The 22,187-nt window shown below is 41.8% G+C and overlaps 1 protein-coding gene across 2 annotated transcripts in view; it reads left to right on the top strand.

Moving 5' to 3' along the window:
* GPC3 (glypican 3) overlaps window positions 1-21,928 on the top strand; it is a 658,140-nt gene extending 636,212 nt beyond the window's left edge. For both annotated transcript variants that reach the window (XM_080652923.1, XM_080652922.1), the window contains exon 8: window positions 21,376-21,928. In XM_080652923.1, the coding sequence (XP_080509049.1) occupies window positions 21,376-21,545 (170 nt within the window). In that variant the 3' untranslated portion in view covers window positions 21,546-21,928. The remainder of the gene's footprint in view (window positions 1-21,375) is intronic.
* The last annotated feature ends 259 nt before the right edge of the window (window positions 21,929-22,187 follow it).

Below are 22,187 nucleotides of genomic sequence, written 5' to 3'. Positions count from 1 at the left end.
TGCCTCCACTGATCTCTGAACACATAATAATCTGGTCACTCAGTATATATATATTAGAGGCCCAGTGTATGAATTCGTGCATGGGTGGGGTCCGGCCAGCCTGGCCAGGGGGAGGGGACATGGGTGGTTGGCCGGCCTGCCTGCTGGTGAACTCTTGGTCGAGGGGACAGTTTGCATATTAGCCTTTTATTATATAGGATATATACTGAATGGCCAGATTATTATGCGTTCAGAGATCATAATAATCTTGCCACTCAGTGTGTGTGTGTGTGTGTGTGTATACATACATATATATATATATATATATATATATATATATATATATACACACACACACAATGAATTTAATGATTGTTTATACCAATTAACATATAGTAAAATAGGTTTAGTTTTATATATATATATATACATATATATATATATATATATATATATATATATATATATATATATATAGAGAGAGAGAGAGAGAGAGAGAGAGAGAGAGATTGAGAGAGAGAGAGAGGTAACATAAAAAGGGGGGGTGAAGGTAATGTGAAAGCATGAGAGCTTTGCTTAGGTTCCAGAGCAGTCTTTCTCCAGAGAAAAGTCTAACATTCATGGTTTTCTCAAATAACTTAAGTAACTTGCTTGTGAAGCACATAAAGATTACAATTCATGCCCTAGCTAGTTTTGCTCAGTGCGTAGAGTGTCAGCCTACAGACTGAAGGGTCCTGAGTTCAAGGGCACATCCCCAGAAGGGGGCGTGCAGGAGGCAGCCGATCAGTGATTCTCTCTCATCATTGATGTTTCTATCTTTCTCCTTCTCCCTTCCTCTCTGAAATTAATAAAAATATATTTTAAAAGAAGATTAAAATTCATATTTACATATCTTATCTCACTTAAAAGTAGTATGACTTTGGTACCAAATAAGAAAGTATTCTCTGCTTAAGGGCAGAGCAGTAGAGGTCTATGGTTCAGACTTTCCCAGGTTTCCCTTTTCAGAACCCTCAACAGGATCTGCCTTTGCTCAGAATTCCCACACTTGGTTTGTGCCTCTCTTGTGGCACTTATCACATTCTAACTTGGCAACAATTATTTTTGTACTCACCTCATCTTAACAGGATAGAGAGCTCCTCGAGGCCAATTTCTAGCAAACAACAGGTGCCTAAATTCATGTTCATTTCTATACCATGTGTCCATCTCCTGCTAGATGGAGAGCTCCTTGAGGGTCGGCACCATGTCTTATCCTATATCTTCAGTGCCTGGCCTGCCTGATCCCAATACAGCAGTTCTTCAAATAACATCGTTTTCTTCAATGTAGTTTCCTTATAACATTGAGAATGCCATAGGAATTTAATGATTGTTTATACCAATTAACATATATTAAAATAGGTTTAGTTATACATCATTTCACTTAAAGTTGCAGAACCTATCAACAACTTTAAGTGAGGGCTTGCTATACATCAATAAATATTGCCAGTACTCAAACTGTTATTCAGTAATTGCATTGTACTAACCCTTCCATTCATCTTGGGCTACCACATCCAACATTCATCCACTTCAAGGAGTTATTCATGATAATATACATTAAACCAAAATGTTTCAGAAGGACTCATGTAATTATACCAAAGATAAGGACCCATTATTTGATATATTTTGACCCTATTTCCCCGAAAAGAAGTACTCTGGAAATGACCAGGTTTAGAAAAGGTTTTAGGGAAAGAAGCTATAGTGAAAAGGAAAAAGTAGTGTGAGGTCAAGAAGGTAGGATGAAAGAAACCCTTAAGTGAAGAATGATGCCTATGTCTGTTATCAGGGCCTCACACCCTCTAACTGCTGCCTGCCTGCCTGGCTGGCTGGGGCATGAGAAAGGTGAAACAAACAAAAAAATCAAGTTGAAAAGGAGGCCCCCTAAACTTAGTTTTAGGCTTAATACTAAGGAAAAAAAGATTTGAGGATTACTTACCTTCTTGTTAGTCAAAGGGGGGCTTCAGATTTCTCCCCTGGGTGACCTAAGCTGTAATCTGTCTCTATAGCCCTCTGTTAATACTCCTTCCATTTGTGAGGAAATTATAGAGACTGGAGAAGCTCAACTTACTTCTTCTAATCTCTTGGTAGAAAAATTAAAAAGACAACAGAAATTGCTGTCTGACTGGTATTCTGAATGACATAGGGAGTACTGATTGGGACAAATCAAAGAAAACCTCTGTTTAAGGAGAATGCATCTTTAATCATGGTAATTCCGTTAGTAAATTGCTTTCTCTGGTGTAATTGCATACCTAATTACAGTTTGCTCATTTTGATTTTCACTTTATGTTGTTGTTTGGGGCTTATGCAGTTGTGGATTTGCAGGCTGAGTTATGCGCTTATTACTGGCATTAAAAATCCTAGGTCAAGTGGGTCTCAGGACTAAATGTCACCATTTTAGAAGTGTATCAAGGTTCACCTGACAATTATATTTTCTTTAGCACTTTCTCAAAAGACTTATTTTTCACCCTCTTACTGATTCGTATTCTCTTCTCTGATAAGTATTCTCACCATCCTCCAAAATAAAATTGTGAAAATAAAAATTAAAAACAATAGTAAAATGGGTACAACCAGACCATAGTGACAAGTTATATACTAGGATGTGCTCCACAATCCAATTTCTGTAGTTTAATGTAATACTGGTTTTCTTTTTTTCCTTTTTTCTAAAAATTCCATATATGTATATGTGTGTGTGTGTTTATTGATTTTTGAGAGAGATATCTATGCAAGAGAGAAACATACACACCTGACTGAAGACCAAACAAACAACCTAGGCATGTTCCCTGACCAGGAATCAAACCAGAGGCATTTTGGTGCATGGGAATGACATTCAACCAACTGAGACACCCTGCCAGGGCTCTACGTCATAATATAAAGAAAATATCTCCTTTCTCTCCCAGTCTTTTCCAACCAGTCTTTCCCAACTTCTGTCCTACTGTCCTGCAATTTACTTCCCATGCAGCCTTCATTCCTACATACCAGGTTTATTCTAGGTATATATATAAATATACCACATACATAAATGTAGAGGTGTGTGTTAGAGTATATTCACCATAGCATTGTTTTTCCAAGAGAAAATTAGAAACAAACTAAATTACAATCAGAGGGGAAATAGCTAAATGTGTTATATTCATGCTATGGTATTTCTTGAGATGATTAAAAGGGATGCAGTTCTACTTGTATTAACATGCAAATATTTCTATGCATATCATAGGCATATGCATAGAAAATAAATGTGGAGGATGGTTTGCTGGAAAATAAAACAGCTGGCTTCCACAGTCCTCAAGGTGAGAGATGATGAGAACATAATCTAAATAGTAGCAATAGCAAGCAATGGCAATGGAAAAGGAGAATTCACAAAATATTAAGGGAACAATTTACAGGATGCAATAATTAATTAGCCCTGGAGCATAAAAAAGGAGGAAGAATAGAAGGTGATTTGCAGGTTTCTCACTTGGAAAATTATACAGCTACATAGAGGCATTTAGGGGGAGAGATGACAGCACTCAAAACTTGTAAAGTGAGAAGAGGAGAGGGCCAAGAGAAAGGAACGTAGTCTGCAAAGGAAATAGAATTTAAGAAAAACAGCCTGCAAATGAAATGGAATTTTTATGAGAATGATCAGAGAGGCAGAAGAAGGACCCAGGAGGAAGTTGTGTCAGAAAGTAAGGGGGACACCAAGTTTCATGGCAGAGAATGGCCAACAGTATTAGAAGCTGCAGAGAGCTCAAGATGCAAAAGAAAGAATACGTATAAACTGGCATGAGGAATCTTATTGGGTATTGAGCTGATGAAAATATTCTAAAATTGATTGTGGTTACACACCTCACTAAATTATTGCATTGTACACTTGAAATTTGCTTGAAATGGATGCATTTTATGGTATTTAAATTATACCTCAATAAAGTTGTTTAAAACGTAAAAATGAAGAAAAAAGAATCCATTGGAATTTAGTTTGGAGCAAGCTATGATTCCAAGGGGAACTTTCCAGTCTAACCTTTCTTTTTAATGTTTGGGAAAAGCACCGTGAAATAAAGTGGCAGGAAGCACATGAGATTACTGGTGCCACATCTTGATCCTCCCTCACTCTTGCAATATCAAAAACTACTTTATATGTTTGATTTGTTTTTCATCAAGTAATTAGTATGATCACCCCTATTCCCTGCTTCCTTTTATCAATTGCAAAATGGTTGGTGTATTTTTTTTAGCTTATATATCCAGACGTTTAGGTTGCCAGGATATAAGGTCCCAGTTTTTATCTGTTTTTGCTGTAAATGATTACTTTTTAATGTATTGAAACATAGCTTCTTTATTGGCCCTTCAGAGTCTTTTCACTCTAAAATCTCATCATTCGTTTTCTGATACCTCTATTATACTTAGAGTATGATGCCTTGATCTTCTTGGCCATTTCCCTTCTTATTTTGACTTGACCAATAATAAGATAGATGTATTTGTCTTGGTTAATGAGTATATTTGGTGTACTCTGTAGACAGGTAAAAACAATATGGAAAACTCATGCCCCTTCTTAGTTATAAGAAACCAGAGCTACCCTTGACCCTACTTAATTAAAGTGTTCATTTTTTTGCCAATAGCATATTCTTTTTATTTGGGTTCAATATCTTCTTGCTAGTTTTTATACTTTTCATTAGTAATCTGACTGTCTGGCTGCCACCTCTTATAGTAGAATTTTCCTTTTTCCATTTTATATCTTCATAGCCATTTGGCATAAAGATGTAAAAGGTTTTGGCCATTTGGCATCTTTTTACCTTTTCTTGCCTCCCTTTGGACTTGTTCTAATGCCCACAGAGCTATTTGTATGAGGGTCATTCAGCTCTTTCTCCTCAGTTGCCTTCTCCTTGGTTCCTTCCAAGTTATGTCCTAATCACATTCCCAAAATGAATTTTCTCTATCTGATGACTTTTATTCCCTTGGATCCTGAGTGATACCATTATGAGCAAGATGTCTATGACCTCCAGGCTGGTGTGGCTCAGTAGTAGAGCGTCGATCTATAAACCAGGAGGTCACAGTTCAATTCCCAGTTAGGGCACATGCCCTGGTTGCAGGCTCCATCCCCAGAGTGGGGCGTGCAGGAGGCAGCCGATCTATGATTCTTTCTCATCTCTCTCTCCCTCTCCCTTCCTATCTGAAATTAATAAAAAAATATTTTTAAGAAGAATAAAAAAGATTCTTATGACCTGTGAATTACTGCTAATCCTTCCTCATTAGTAGGTAAAAATTCAATGTAAACAATTCCTGACTTGGTTGCTTCACCTTCTATATAGACAGTGCCCTCACATAACCATTCATACCATCCTATCTAATAAAGAGGGGATATGCTAACTGACCCTCATGCCATCTCAAAGATGGCAGCACCCAGAGCCAATAAGGAGGGAATATGCTAATAGATTGCCATGCCCTCAAAGATGGCAGGGCCCACAGCCACAAGATCGCAGCACCCGGTCCCCTCATCTCTGCATTATTTTTTTCTTCATTCTACTTTTATTTTTTACTAGAGGCCCCACGCACAAAATTTGTGCACTGGGGGGGGGGGGTGTCCCTCAGCCCAGCCTGCACCCTCTCCAATCTGGGAACCCTCGGGGGATGTCCAACTGCCAGGACTGCTGGCTCCCAACCGTTCCCCTGCCTGCCAGCCTAACCACTCCCCTGATGGTGTGGTCACCCCCAACTGCCCTCCCCTGCAGGCCTAGTCTCCCCCAACTGCCCTCCCTCCCCTGCAGGCCCAGTTGCCCCCAACTGCCCTCCCCTACAGGCCTGGTCTACCCCAACTGTCCTCCCCTGCAGGCCTGGTTCCCCCCAACTGCACTCCCTCCCCTGTGTTGCAACCTGTTTCAACAAAATGTAGGATGACGAAATGACAGACAACATACACTCAGACAAGACAGACGCCGAGCTCGGTGAAGACTGCAGCAAGTTTATTAACTGCGTAATGCCTTTTATACACAAAACACTGAATAGGAGGTCTGTCAAGAGGAATATATTCTTTGTTCCTCTTAATCTCTAAGGGAGAGACAGAGCAGAAGGACAAATTCTCAGTACAGCAAATCTCAGTAAATAGTTACAGACTTCTTGGTAAGCTATGAAAGGTTGCTCTCATTCTACTGATAACCGCCATCCAAGCAAGCCTGGGAAAACTGTGTGGGTAGGGGACCCATACCTTTAAAGAATAGCTTTAAAGGTCATTCCCTTGTGGCCAAACCCACCCTTCCTGTTTGCAGGCAAGAGGGGAGCACATCCGTTTGCAGAATGTGCTTCTTTGGCACGTACACAGTTGGGAATGTTTCCAAGTTAAAGCTGTTTGCAGCTTTTTCTCAGCTGATCTCTTCACCCCTGCAGGCCCAGTTGCCCCCAACTGCCCTCCCCTGCTGGCCTGGTTGCCCCTAACTACCCTCCCCTGTCGGCCATCTTGTGGTGGCCATCTTTGACCACATGGGGGTAGCCATCTTGTGAGAGGGTATGAGGGTCAATTTGCATATTACCTCTTTATTATATAGGACTAGAGGCCTGGTGCATGAAAATTCATGCACTGGAGTGGGGGGTCTCTCAGCCTGGCCTGCCCCCTCTCACAGGCCAGGAGCCCTCAGGGGCAGGAGGCGACCTGGCAATCAGGGGAAGGTGATGCCCAATCACACCTCTGCTCCTGCCACTGCCGGAAGCGCAAGCCTCAGCCAACCCTGGTTACCTGAGCCTCAGGCATCCCTGGGTGGCTGGGCAGCCACCATCCGAGGCTTGCCTGCGCCTCGGCCCAGCCCTGGGTTACTGAGGGGCTGAGGGGACTGGGGAAATCTGGAGGCAGGTGCACGGAGTGGCCGGGCCCACCTGGGGGCAGGCCTGGCCTTGCCATGTGCCTGCCGCCCCAGTGGGACTGAGGGGACTGGGTGCCACCATCTTGTGGCTGTTGGCACCACCATCTTTGAGGGTGTGGCAGTCAATTAGCATATTCCCTCTTTATTAGATAGGAGACTATATATATATATATATATATATATATATATATATATATATATTACCTGATAACATTCACATGATTTTTTTGAGACCTAGCCCCAGTTTAGCAAGCTGGAAAGATTATGTGGTTCTTTCTCCCCCACCTTAGGCAGGTCAGTAGTGACTCCCTTTAAAGTATGTCTTGGTTGATAACTCCTTGGAAAACTTAAAGCCCTCCTCTCTACACTAGTTGTGATTCACAAAAGACACTGATTTTTTTCTTTGAGAGAAGATCCAAAGCAGTCTCTTTAGATTCCCCTCCAGACAGTGTCTGTGTCAAAGGTTAGAAATGCAAAGGTCACTTGAACTCTGTCTCTTCACCCTTCATACCTGCTATGAGACCTCTAAAGACTTGAATGAAATTCTAGAATTCAGGTTTGGAAGGGTCATCAGGAGTTATTTACCTTCACCTTTATTCTATGTTTGAATCCCTTCACCAATATCTCTACCAAATGGCTGCCCAAACTGTCATGGACCACCTCTGGAGACAGATCTCACTGCCTAGAGGCAGCCTACATAATTTTCTGATTGCACTAAGTATTAGAAAGTTTAATTTTTTTATTTAAGTCTAAATCATTTCCCCCTAGGAGAAAGACAAGGCAATCAAACAGCAATAACTAAGATGGCATGGTTATGGGGCAAGAAAAAACTGAAAGAGAGAAAGAGAGAAGGGAAATTGAGCAAAGAGGGTATGAGCAGGTGCAGGAGATCAGGCAGTGCAAAAGAAAGAGGTCTGTGGCACTACAGGAGCCAATAACGGAATCTGAGTTGAGAAACAGGAATGGTGCTGAAAGGTTAACAATAAGGGAATAAAACACTGGTAGAAGCTTAAGGAAGGAGATATTATAACCTTTTCTAAAATAAATGAAACCCACGTTAGAGGTTTAAATCAAAGTGGGGAGGAACAGAAAAGCATTTATAAGATTCAAAATCTGAGAATTCCAAACTTATGCTTTGCCTAACAATATGGAAATGAACATTGTGGAGACAGGAGAGAATGTTTAATAGATCAATGACTGGACAGAAGAGAATAATTGGACATAGGACATGAGTTTAAAGAGCAATGGAAAGAGAAAATGAAGTGAGTAGAGAAATGGAAAGGGGGGGATGAAAGCAGAACTTTAAGGTTAAGGAATTGTATTTATTCCTGTGCCAGCATGTAATTGTATTTTCCTGGCAGTCATCCCACGGACCTCTGCTAGGGGAATAGGGTGCTGGCTTGTTTTACTGTACTGCCGGGACTGAAGTCTTAATGCTTTGTAGTATTATAGCCAAGCAAGGGACTTCATTAATGAAGCTATATTTTGATGTCACAGAAACAGGCACTGAAATTTCAATCACCAGCAGCTCCTAAACTTGGGAATCAGAGGTGATGGAAAGGGCAGGGTGTGGCCCAGAGATAGGTAGATGGTGAAGCAAAAGCAAGGGTCAAAAGTGTGGGATCCCAGTCATGAAGGTACGAGGTGAAAAATAAATGGAACCTGCTCACCAGAAAACCTATTTTCTGTCTAGCATGGCACACAGAATGCAAGCATGTGTCAGCTGCTTACATAGCAAGCCATCGTGTTCCAGGCAGCAAAAGGAAATAAGAAAATAATCTTTGTAGATCCTATTCACACTGTTGTGAATGGATGTTGTGGGTAATGAGAACTTGCTATTGTCAGAAGGGCTTTGGAATCTAGAGGTAAGGAATTGATCCATGCCATTTACTTCCAGAGCCTCCTCCATTGCCCTTCCTTTGCCTTGTCTTCATCATAGCTCAGCAGGACTCCTTCTCCTAAGGAAATCATCAGTTAATGAGAATAGACTCCTTGGGAAGTGTTTCCACTAAGGAGATAGCCCTTCACTTGCACACTCTCAGTAGACTGAGGATAAGTGTTTATTCATGTATCCATTGATTAATGCATTCATTCATTCATTCATTCAACAAACATGTTTTTAAATGTTTGTGCTAGCCAAGTATTGTACTGTGTTTGAGCTAGAGAGGAATAAGACTCATTTCTTACTTTGATGGGGCTCATGGTCGAGTTGAGGAGAGGAACATAGCAATGACTAATCAACTATGAGGCAGATTGAAATTAGTGATATAATACAAGTACAATCCAATAAATAGTCAGAGCAGGAAGTGATTAATTTGGGTGGATGAGAAGGGAAGGCTTCCTGGAAGAGGTATCATGTAAGATGGAGAGAGAGAGAGAGAGAGAGAGAGAGAGAGAGAGAGAGAGAGAGAGAGAGAGAGAGAGAGAATATCCCAGGCTGAGGGAACAGCATGAAGAAAAATATGGGAACTTCAAAATACTTGCCATTTTCAGCAAATGATAAATGGGTTAGTATGACTACAGTATATGGTACTTGGGAAAATATATGGGCAGTTGAAACTGGAAAAGAAGACAAGATGAGATGCAGAAGCTCATGAATGTCATGTTAAGAAATGAGGGCTTTATCCCACATACAGTAGAGAACCATCAGAAGATTTTGAGAAAGAGAGATATGTGATTTAAGAAGAGTGTTGTCTTGTTCCTGCTGTCACAGAATAGAACATTTCTTCTTCCTGAACAGCAATGGGCCATTGAACAGCAATGATTATTTTATCTATGGGGTATTGAGGACTGTGGTGGAGTGGAAAAGGAGAGAGCCTGAAGGAAAGAGGAGATAATGCCTATGTGAATGTGGGAATGGGGAATTACTGACAGTCTGGATCAGAAGATGGGAAGGTAGGAGTTTGGAGCCAGGATGACAATGTGTTCTTCCAAGTAAACTGAGGGGAAAATAGTCTCAATTCCTCCAAATTCCATTGATGCTGAGGAAGGCTTTTCATCTTTCATTCATGAGGATACCTGCCTGCTGTTGATTTCTGGCCTGCAATGTTTTCAAACCCAGGCTGAGTATTTTTCAGAATGTAAGCCATTTTGACCTATTGACTATTGTAATATTAATTTTCCTTGCTTTGGGGCATTATCAGGACACTGTAAGCATTTTAGGTCTCAGATACACTTTTTGTAAGATTTACTATGGCTGATTAAAAATTGAAGATTACCAGACTTTGGGTTTTCCCATTCAAGTATATCTAAAGCCCTATCCCAAATTATATCAAATAATTTTTCATTGAGCATCTTGGAGCTTGGGCTCCAAGGGACTATAAGGCCACTCCCTCACTCTCCTGATCACTCAACAACAATTGGATTTGGCTACAACAAGTGACAGTTTGTGTTTTCCTTCTGCATCCTCAAATCCCAGTGATGTATACATAACTCTGTACTGCATCATGCCTGAAATTTATATTATAAACAGAGCTTGGTGAATCTAAACTACTAAATTTCTGTTAAAAGTAATGAGGACAGACTGTATTTTTGATCAATTTTTTAATGTGGTTTCAGCTTCCCATCATTTTTGTGAGCCACAAAAATAAGTGTAAGTTTCCAGAGGTTGTATAAAATTTTCTTAAAATACTTAGCCTCGGATAAAAATCCTTGACAAAATTGCCCTTATCCTTCATTCCCAATTGAGGAGCTATATCTGCAATTCTAGGGTAGTGCTTAAATGCTTAAATATCCAAAAGACCTAACTTAACTTGACTTTAAAAGTAAAGGCTGTTTATGCAGCAAGAATAACAACAAACAGAAGTTCCAAAGCCATCTTGAGTTAGAACTGTGGAGGCACCTTCTAACAAAGTTTCATTCTATAGACTAGGTGATGTGGCATTGATAGCAAGGCCACAGTACGTCACACACAGTTAAAGTGACAGTGCTTAATTTCACTCACTCTCAAACTTCTCTGAAGACTAATCAGCATTCACTGAATCCAAATCAACTCCTATTCTTTCCTCAAGTCACCCTATTGAAACTTTCTCAAAAATCTCCCATAACCTTTTAGTTGACAGACATGAGGAGGGCCAGTAGCTTCTTCTCAGTCCTTACATTTTGTGACCTCTATAACATTCGACCATGCAAACTCTCCCCTCTTTAAAATGGTCTCTTCCCTTGCATTCTCTAAGCCTGTTCTTTTCATCTTCTCTCCTGGCCCTCGGTGAATAGTATCTTTGTCACCGGCTTTTCCACTGACTCTCAAGCCCATTACTTCCCATGGGAAATGCAGCCTTTGAAGAGATGTGATTCATGTGAAGCTGTTAGACATTCTTGGGGAGAAGGATCTGTGGACATGAGAGTAATAGTCGTGTGATACTCCTGTGAAAGGTGCTGATAATTCTGGTGCTGATAAGGAGGACCAGAACCTGTATCAGCACTTATTACTGTCAGTATTTTCAGAATAGAGTTATTCTGTGTCTGGAAATATGACTTTACTCATGATATACCTAAATTAGTATAGTAGCAGTCTATCTATACTAATAAAAGAGTAGTATGCTAATTAGACTGGGAGACCTTCCGGACGACCATCCAGATGTCCTTCCTGACAAAGCCACAGTGGCTGCAAGGGCGAGGACTGGCAGAGGGAGGAAGGCCGCTCTCATGGCAGCCACGGGGGCCAGAGGAAGGCAGCTCTCGCATTGGCCACAGGAGTGGCGGAAGGCGGTGCCACGGCCCCTTTTGCAGAGGCCTCGGTGTGGGCCAGTCCAGCACCAAGGCCCCTTCCACAGAGGCAGCGGCAGAGGGGGCTGTGCCGTCCAGGTCCCAGTGCTGCCCTTCCACAGAGGCAGTCACAGAGGCAGCGGCGCGGCCCTGACCAGGGCCCGGCGCCACACCTGCACAGAGGTTGGACAGGGTGCGACCTGCTATGCCTCAACCTCCCACAGCCCCTCCCCCAGCCAGCCTGGCCCCAGATTGCCCCCCACTAAGAAGCAAGGGCTGAGGGCCTGCAGCTATGCCCAGGCTCAGGCAGCCAGGGGTGGCCTGGCACACCCTTGGCCCTTCTCCAGGCAGCTCCCAGCACCCCGGGGTGGGTGGGCATCCCACTCGGCCGGGGGTCCTCAAGGGCCCTGTGAACCCCTCCACTGCCTCCCATCTCCACCCTGATTCCGGGAGCTCCAGGGCCCACGGGAAGGAAGTGCGCGCCTGTGGGCGTTGTAAAGGGGGCGGTGGCAAGTTTGGGGGACCCAGGGGAGACCTCCTAGCCGTGGATGCCTGAGTCTGTTCTGGACCTAGGGCCACGCTCTCCCTGTGAAGCCACCAGTGTCTAACTGCCACTATCTAAGAGGTGGGAGTGCGTCCACCATCCACCAGAAAGTAAAACCATGGAGCCATTCACAGTCTCAGTGCAGGCATGGGTCCGTGGCTGAGGGGGTGGAGGCCAAGCCAAAACAAAACAGCAGAAACACCCTGCCCACCTCGGCAGGTGCACCTGCAGTCCACGCAGGCCTGGGCAGTGTGGAAAGCGCTACCTTCTCCCAAGTCCTGTGCTGGCACCACTGCCTCGCTCACCCTCAAGCCTCCCTGAGTCCTGATAGCGAAGTATGTAGGGCATCCTGTAGGAGTTGTGCTGTTCTGGGTGCTTTTGCTTAAAGACATCCTTTTGGGATGAATTCAGCGCCGCAGCTCACTTCCCATGAGAGTGGAAGAACCATGTAAAAGGAATTTGACAAAAGTTTTCCACATCTCTGTTTATTCTTTTGAATCCATAAAACGACCTTAAAAAAAAAAGCATTCAGGCCACCTAAGAGAGAATGCACTTTCTGGCCAGAGTATGCAAGATTCTTTTGCCCAACAGGTTAAAGGAAGCAGAGACCTGGCACAGTGGAAATGGCCCTGGTACCCTCTGAGGAGACTGCGGGAATGGGGTTGCAGAAATTCCACAAGCCTCTTGCCACCTCCTTCGCAAACCACACCATCCAGATCCACCAGGACTGAAGGCAACTGGGAGTCGCAGCCATAGTTTGGGACACGATAAGCAAATCCTGGGGGGCCTCTGAAAACATCTGCAGTTGATTATAAGACTGGTCTTTATTTAAAAAGAAAAGAACAGCTTTGTTGAGATATAATTCATATACTGTACATGTCACCTAAAGTGTACAATGAACTGTTTTTTTACAGTAAATTCAGAGTGGTGCAATCATCACCATGCTCAATTTTTAAATATTTTCACAACCCCACCCCCTCCAAAAAAACTTCTACCCACTAGAATCACTTTCCTGATCATCTTCCCCCAAATAGATTGCATCTTAAGGGTGGGTAAAGGAAAGTTGAGGGAAGTTAAAATGCTGCACAAAGGATATTGTAAAATGACAAAGCCCAAAGTGAAGAGCATGTGTTTTCTTTTTTAAAAAATATTTTTTATTGATTTCAGAGAGGAAGGGAGAGGGAGAGAGAGATAGAAACATCAACGATAAGAATCACTGATCAGCTGCCTCCCTCAGGGCCCCTACTGGGGATCAAGCCTGCAACCCAGGCATGTGCCCCTGACCAAAATCGAACCTGGGATCCTTCAGTCCACAGGCCGATGCTCTCTCCATTAAGCTAAACCAGCCAGGGCCATGTGTTTTCTTTAAGTTCTGTGTGGTTGTAATGTTCCCCAAATCTATACTAATAAAAGGGTAATATGCTAATTAGAGCAGACATCCTTCCAGACAGAGTCGCAGCAGCTGTGAGGGCCCAGGCTCAGGCCGGCAGTGGCAGCAGCAGCAGGGTAATGGGGGCAGTGCCTTCCCCTGATCCGCCAGGTCGCCTCCCACAGAGGGAGCTGAGGCAGAGGCAGTTAGGGGCAATTAGGCCGGCAGGGGAGCAAGTTAGGGTTGATCACGCCGGCAGGGGGGCAGTTGGGGGCAATCAGGCAAGCAGGCGGGGGCAGTAAGGGGTGATCAGGCCAGAAGGGGGGGCAGTTGGAGGCAAGCAGACTGGCAGGCAAAGTGGTTAGGGGCGATCAGGCAGGCAGGCATGTGAGCGGTTAGGGATCAGGCCTAAACCTGCAGTCGAACATCCCCCGAGAAGTCCCAGATTGGAGAGGGTGCAGGCCAGGCTGAGGGACACCCCCCACTCCCGTGCATGAATTTCGTGCACTGGGCCACTAGTATTATAAAAAGATTCTACAGCAAAATAGTTTATTTTTCAAAGGAATTAAGTGGTATTTTTTTGTGTTGTTTTTTTCTTAATAGCTGAATGCAATAGTTAGTGGTTGAAATCTCTGGAAATCATTTTGTATTAGAAAACTAAGCAGTCTGAGCCCCAGTTAAGGGCATTTACTATAGTGTTCCCCTTTTGACAAGTAAGTTGTCATAGAAAAGGCAACCTTAAGTCATTAATAAGGGACTTGTGAGTTAGATAACCCAGTCTGGGCATTTGCAAAGCCCAGGTGATCCTAACAAGTTGCCTAAGAGTGCTTTTAGGACCTTTCCATATAAGTAACTCTATACATCAGTGAAGAGAGATAGTGCACACCTACTCCTGAGGATCTGGGATATTACCTGAAAGTCCTAATTAACCTGAAACACTTTATGAAGCCTTAAATGAGCTTGAAAATGGTGCATTTCTACTCTATCATAAGGCCTTGCATGTTTTAGTATAAAATAGTGTGCTTCCCCCCTAAATCCTTAGGAAGAAGTATGCCATGGCTTCGTGTGCTCACAACGCACTGTAGTGTAATCTGAAGATATACATACCCCAGATTGAGAAGCAGAGGCCTATAATAACAGAGGTCGTGGCTATACTAATGGGAAAAGCCATTGTATTCTTTCAACATACCATAGTTGCAACTGAGGATGTTTGCAGGCTAAAATTAGCTATAAACAAAGAAGTGAGCATCTCACAGCCCCAGCCCTCTTCCAGGAGCAGCCATTGTATTATTCCCAGGATCTATGATCATTTAGTAGGCAAGATTGGCAGCTCACTTGTTTGTCACGAAGATGCATAATGAAATGGGCCCATTCTAAAAGGAGTCCCATTAGACAACTTAAAAACCAGAAGCCACAACTGTGCCAGTTCCCTCCTCATCTTATTTCTGAAGAAGAAAATCTAGACTCTCAGAAACCCAAGGGTCATTCTCAAAGTCACTTCCTTCTGCTTTCAAGTCCAGGTAGTCATTTCACACCTGAAAGTTCACATAGGAAGGGGGGTTGGTATGGCATGAAGGAGGATTGTGTTGAGGATAAGACAATGAAACCAAGATCTCTTTGGGATTCATATGTGAATGGCAGAGCCCAAGGGCTTCTGTGGATATGGGCAGCAGAGTGAGCAGTAGTGCAATGAACATAATTTCTCCCGAGATTTCCTCAGTTTCAGCCTCTGGGGTCTGCCAAGTAATGTACTGAAGGTTTCACATATTCATGTCTTGGGGGCCAACTGTACACAGCAAATGCAAAACACAGGGATAGCAGTATTGCTCTGTTGCTATATTGGGACCAGATTGAAGCCATCTGCTGGTGCAAGCTTGGCAAGAAAGAAACCCCCATGTTTGGCTCAACAGCAGCATTCTCTCCCCTGGCATTTTGATAGCAGCTCTTCTTTCAGACTACCCTGTGAAGTCTGCCTGCTGGTGAGGGTGAGGCCCTAGGAGCAGCGATTTTCAACCTTTTTCGTCTCATAGCACACATAAACTAATTACTAACATTCTGTGGCACCACCAAAAGCTATATTTTCTGTCAATCTGATTTAAAAAATAGGTATAATTTTGATTCATTCATACCAGATGGCTATTTTTGTGTTGTCTGTTGTCATTTTTTTTTCTATTTGACAATCTAAGAGAAAATAGGTCAGTGCCCCTGACTAAATAGTCGAGTATTGCATGTTTTAAAAATTCTTGTGGCACATCAATGTGCCTCTTGTGGCACACCATTTGAAAATTGCTGCCCTAGAGCAATACATCTCCCTCCTTGATGCCATGAGCTTTGCTTCCTATCCTATATAATAAAAGGCTAATATGTAAATTGTCCCCTCAACTAGGAATTCAACTAGGAGTTTGACCAGGCCAGCCCGAGGCCCCTCCCCCGAGCTGGCCCTGCCCCCAATCACTCCGCACCCCAATTGGGGACAGGGCCAGACGGCCAACCTCCCGCATCTCCTTCCCCCAGCCAGCCCAACCCGATAGGCCCCAATTGGGGCGGGCCGGCCAGACCCTACCCGTGCACAGTGCACCGGGCCTCTAGTTATATATATGCTTAAAACCTCATTGGCTTTGTAAGGACCCAAGCAAAGGCTTATCTCACTGGCTGAGAGATCTTCTTTGGCTGCCTGTGCATGACTGCTTAACGCACCCCAGGTCCAGTCACTTCTCCCTCAAAAGCTTTGTGTGTACTGGCCTCAGTGGAAATTATTAGGCCAGAGTTTAAAGAAAATAATGACAGTCCAGCATGGACTTATGTATTGCTGGTGTCTCTTATCCAATATTAGAATAGCTAAAGAAGAAAGAAGATTCAAAATTTGGTAACTGATGATGACCACCAGAAAAACTCCAAGAGAAGCAACTGATTGATCCTACTTGTTGATGGAGGCTCTGCTGGGGGCAGCTACCTTGGCTGCTGTGGACAGAGAAATGATTGTAGCCTGCAGTAAATTGTGTCCCTCACTGGTCCCTAAGAGCCTTGGAATCAGAAATAAAACTAGAAGGAAACTAGAGTCCATCCAGTCCAACACCCTTATTTAGCATATGGGGTGACTGAGTCCCAGAGAAGTGGATAATGACTTGCCAATGACACAGTAAGTCTGGTGTAGCCTCCTGAGTAACTCCACCAGGAGACTGAATAATAGTAGAGGGTTCCACACTGAGTACTTTACCTAACAGAAAAAGCAGAAAAAAACTTTCAACATAAATTGCAGACCTTAATGACTGATAATTATGTTAAAGGGTTTATCTAATCTGTAACACAGAGGACATGGCAAAATGAGAATCAGGGTTGAGTTTATAATCAGTACAGATTCTTGGACCTACCCTTTGGGCATAGTTAAACTGATTACAAATAGAAACAGATATTTGGATTTAACATGAAAATCTCGCTGGCCCAAAAGTTTCTCACTGATAATCAACTGCAAGCCAGAAATATTTTATGTGCATTTTATAATATGTTCCTAATACAACAAAGATATGTTCTGGAAAATCACTGATGAACATTAAATATGAGTTATTTAAAAGAAAATGGTTTGTGGTGACTCCCCTAGTACATCTGGTTAGTAGCAAACTGAGAAAGTTTTGGTTTGGTTTATATTTAGCTTTGTCAGGTTTTTTTTTAATTATATTTGCTACTGTCTAATCCCCAGATACTGTTCCCACAGGCTTCTTTTTTCCAAGACAAGATGTCTGACAACTCTCTCCCACTTAAGGCTGTCCTCCAAACTGTTAGCAATGATTTTTCTAAAAAAAACACAAACCAGAATGTGGTTTCATTACTTAAAATTCAATGCCCACAAAATAAAGTCTTAGCATTCCTAATCTACCATGATTTAGCTGTTAATTGTCCTTCCTGCCTTACCTTTTATCACCCACAACACAGTACAGACATACACACACACAGAGAGACATACACACACACACCTCACAACAATGTATACTCTATGCTCCCTTCCAACATAGAGGCTACTTGTTCCTATTAAGTATTTCCTACAAACAATTTTTTTATATTGTGATTTTGCTCAAGCTGAACCCTCTGCCTAAAATGAATAACCATTTCATCAGCCCTGCCATAGTTCCACCCATACTTCATGGTATTAATTATAGTCCAACTGTTCAAAAAAACCTTCCCAGATCCTTCTATTTGGAATTTTTATATTTCCCTTCTATCCCCGTGGTATTTTGCTTATGCCTTTATCTGTGCCCTTTCTACATTCTTCCAAGTAGACTTGTCTACTAGTCTATTTCCCTTGCTAGAGTGCTGGAGTGTGGGATTCCTGAAGGCAAATACTAAGTCTTTTTCCAACCTTCTAGCTTAATGCTTGGGACATAGTAGGCTACCTTTAAGCTTGTTGAATTAAATTGGATTGTATTTCCCCTGTTGGAGAGTGTCCAAATTTATCTTTGACCAAAACTCGTATTTCTTCTATCTCCCATAATGCTTCCTCTGCTTAACTGTCCCCTTCGTCTCTAATCTTCGTGATGGTAGCCTAGGCCCAGAGTGTGTCTTTGCTGGAATTCCCATTAATATAAGCCCTAAGAACTTGGCTATCGGATTGGGTGAATATATTTGCTGCTACTAAATGGGGAGCCTCAGGAAACCTGTAGCCACAGCTTAGGAAGCATAGCAATGTATCATTCTGAATAGTTCTTGGGGCCCTTTGTAGGTAGAAGACTTGACCCAACTTTGTACCTGGGGCATCTAATGGCCCTGGCCATCATTGCTGATTTCTTCAGGGAAATAGAACTGATATGATAATTCCCATTTTGGCTTCTCAAACCCAGAGGTCTTCTCAGTATTTCACAAAGCTTAATAAGACTATTAATCAAGTTTGTGATCAGTTTTATGTGGAAACACTAATTTTTCTCTTGCTTTTTTTTTGTGTGTGTGTCAATGCTACTTTATTCATTATCCAACTGAATATTTTAATAAATATAGAGCAAGAGAATTATCTTTAAATATTGTTTACAGAAAGAAATTTGACATTGGTTCAAAATAATTACTGGGCTGCCTCATCTGATGCAGCTTCCCTTTGCCACTGAACTGTTGGAATATCCTACTGGATGTTGTCTCCAGTGTTTCTTCCATTCCTTAGCTTCTTGGTAAAGTCCAGTGCCACAGCCCCCAAATTATGCTTATCTTTTTATCCTTCCATTGGCCAGCTTGGCGGCCAGACTCATTTGAAGGTGCAGAGAAGGAAACCCAGTTTTAACTGGATGTGTTGGTTCCTGAGTTCTGGTAGTATGTATTTCACTAATCAAGAATTTTTTTCAAGAAGGAGTCTGTTAATGCTTAATCACTGTAGTCTGTTTAGTATACATTTTTTTCCCCAAGAGATGGTATAGCTTCATATGAGGTTCAGAGTAAGACCTGCATTCAAATAGGACCTCTGTGATTTACCCACTGTCTCAGTGTGGGGAAAAAAACTGACCTGAGTTTGACCTTTCTCATCTTTAAAATGGGATTTATAATACCTCCTGACATTGTTGAGAAGGTTTAATTAAATGAGATAACATATAAATAGCTTAGTAGAGTACCTGGCACACAATGAGGACTCGATAGTTGGTAATCATTTTTATCATTTCAAAACATAGGGTCCAAGAGATAGAAATAACAAAATAAGTCTTTGGTGGCAAAAGGATTAGAAACTGCTGGAATCAAGATAACTGCTTGGTTTACCTTAACTGCTATGATACTATTATTTAGTGCTTGCAGATTATTTGAAGAGCAAGATAAGTAGTATAAGTGCTTAGTGGCAACATTAATAGATGTTGTTTCATCTTAATGTTGGGAAAGGGGAATATCCAGAAAAGGAATCTGAAAGTGATTCTGAGAGTGCTCTCATTCGGGTAAATCCTAAAAATACTTCTCTTCATTTAAGTTGAGAGGTTTCTGTGACACCCAAGGCTGCCTTTCAACAGATATAACCATATGTGTTCTCAATTTTGATGAAATCTGATCATGACTTAAGCTTGTGTTATCCTTGCCGAGTGACAGCTGACCTCAGCCTTTTCTGTGTGCTCTGCATAGTTCACCTTTCAGAAAAAGAGGTCTGATTTCTAAGTAAAGTGTTGCTCTTTGTTCTTTTCCTCTTTTTATTTTCTTTGTATGTATTTATTTTAGGGAGAGAGAGAATCTAGATTACAGTCTGTTGAGTTGCTTTTCCCTGGGTAAGAGGGTTTCCTGGAAATTTTTATTTTAATTATCATTTGCGCTCAAGAAGAAAAAGTTTCTCAGCTTTAGAGGAGAAAAATATAGTCAAATTCATGCATATTAAAAGTTATGAAGTCATTTCTTTATACAGCCATGAAAAATAATTATGATTAATAACACAATAAAAAATAACACAATAAAATATTTGCATTGAATAACATAATCAAATGATTCAATAATATTTTTAAATTAATAGGAAAAATGTCAATACCCATTAGGTAAAAAGGCAAAAAATATGAACTGTTATGTATTGAGAAATATAATTAGTAAACTAAAATAGAAAATGTTGTTCAGTACAAATAATTCAAGTACATGCAAATTAAAGAAACCCTGAGATATCATCATATACTGACTACAATATACTTTTTCAATTGAGGCACAGTAAATTTGGTTCCCTCATCATTGCTGGCATTATAAACTGCAATAACCCTTTTGGAAAATAGTATTGCTGTCTATGTAATCCCCCCTAGTTTTGATCACCTTCACCTTGCTGCCTGCTCTAACCAATGTCAGCCTCGGAGCCACCCTGATCCTGGGCCCTACTCTAAACTCATCCTGGACCAACTGAGTCTTCACACTTTTCTTCCTGTGACTTACTTCTTCATACCCTGTAAGAGGAGCTCTTCCTTCCTTTTCCTTCCTTCCCTTTATAAGATGCCAGTCATTTCCTCTGTGCCTGATGCTATGTATCTCAGTGTCCCCAAAAGCTCTTTCCAGGTCCATTGGCCACAGGACAGTTGGCTGGTGAAGTTGCTCACATCACATTACCTCCACAAGCTATTGAAATAGAAACATTAGTAACTGAGGCTAGAAAAGCCTAGGGAGTAGATTTGAGCTCTAAATCTGGGAAAGCAAATCTGAAAGAAACTGAGCCCTGAACCAGTGCTAGACATCTTGAATTTTCTAACAAACCACTATCTACTTAGATTTGCCTTCTAAGAAACTTTCTCATTAGGGCAACCCCAGTATCCCAACTTCTTTTTCAGAATCGTGAACATATCATAAACGGTAGGCAGTTGGAGAGGAAGATCCTTACCCATTAACATTTCCTTAGTCTTAATTTGCTTACTAATAGTTTAAATCTTATGTATTAAATCAATTTAACTTTCTCTGGATTTTTTTAGAGGTGATGAAAAGACCATATATATAAATGAAGAAATGTTTGGGAAAAATAAAACACCTTTTAATGACAAACTACCCTATCCTTAACTGTAAAGCAAGATTCCCAGGAGGGGATCTATATGGGGTGCAGGACCCAGGAAAGCTGCTCTGAGAGTCCAAAATATCCCCTCCTCCATTAACACATACACACAAAGAGACATATGTAGCCACCCACACTGTGCCTTAGATTTTGATATCAGTGAGATCTGGTGAAAATGACTTTCAAGTAGAGCTTTGCCAGGGAGGAAATGTTGCAATGTGCATCGCAGGGTATGGATGCAGCCACAGTGGAGAGGGAAACAGCCAGGTTGCTCCCTGTTGGTATGATCTCTGGAAGGAGCATCTCTAGCTATCTCATTCATCTGTCTCCCACACATACACTTTCCCATCCCCTGGCAACTTTCCTTCCCAGCAGTCCAGACAAGTGCTTGAGCCATGAATAGTGTACACCTAATAATGTTAGTAATCCTGTATTTAAAATTCTTCTTTACTTTTGGCAGAACTGGCTTATGATCTGGATGTGGACGATACTCCTGGAAGCAAGCAACATGTGAATCAGAATGACAATGAGATAGTCGTCTCTCACAACTGTGGGAATGGCCATTCTCCCCTGAAGGTTCTAACCAGCTTGGCAATCTATGTGGTGTGCTTTTTCTTCCTGGTGCACTGACTTCCTAGTGCATAGCACCTGTGCTGCCCTTCAGCACCCTGTGGTCTTCCTCTATAAAAGGAACCACCTTCTTATTTTTTTTCTATTTTTTTAATCTCATATGCCTCCTCTAGCCATTAAGTAGAAGACTAACCATGTGTTATGTTTTTGAAATGAAATGGTATCTTTGTGAGGCAAGTAAATTTTAGTGGTAGTATAGATTGTCCTTTTGTAAAGAAAAAAAAATCAAGTCGTGCCAAATTATTTTCCTATGTTTGGCTGCTAGAACATGGTTACCATGTCTATATCTCTTTCTCTCTTTCCCTTTGCATGGATTTCTTTGAAAAAAAAAATAAATAAATGTTAAAATAAAAATGCATTGGGTCTTTTTTGTAAGCTCTCATATATGGTGACTATGTATTGCTTTTCCTCCTTCTCACCTAGCTTTATATTCAGCATAAGAAAATCTCTTTAGTTGCCAACAGGGACCTTGAAACCTACCTGCCTAGTGTGTGTATTAATCCTGGTCCCAAACCCCAGTGAAAGCCACTCCCTCCCAACACACACCCAATCCATAATCTCCATTTTGAAACATTGGGTTAGAGTGTCTTGTCTATGAAACTAAAGGTATTTCAAAAAGTTTCACTGTCTCTTTATAAATTT

The sequence above is a fragment of the Plecotus auritus genome, assembly GCF_963455305.1.
Source record: "Plecotus auritus genome assembly, chromosome: X".
Classification (NCBI taxonomy): Eukaryota; Metazoa; Chordata; class Mammalia; order Chiroptera; family Vespertilionidae; genus Plecotus; species Plecotus auritus.
This window is presented reverse-complemented; position numbering and strand designations above follow the sequence as displayed.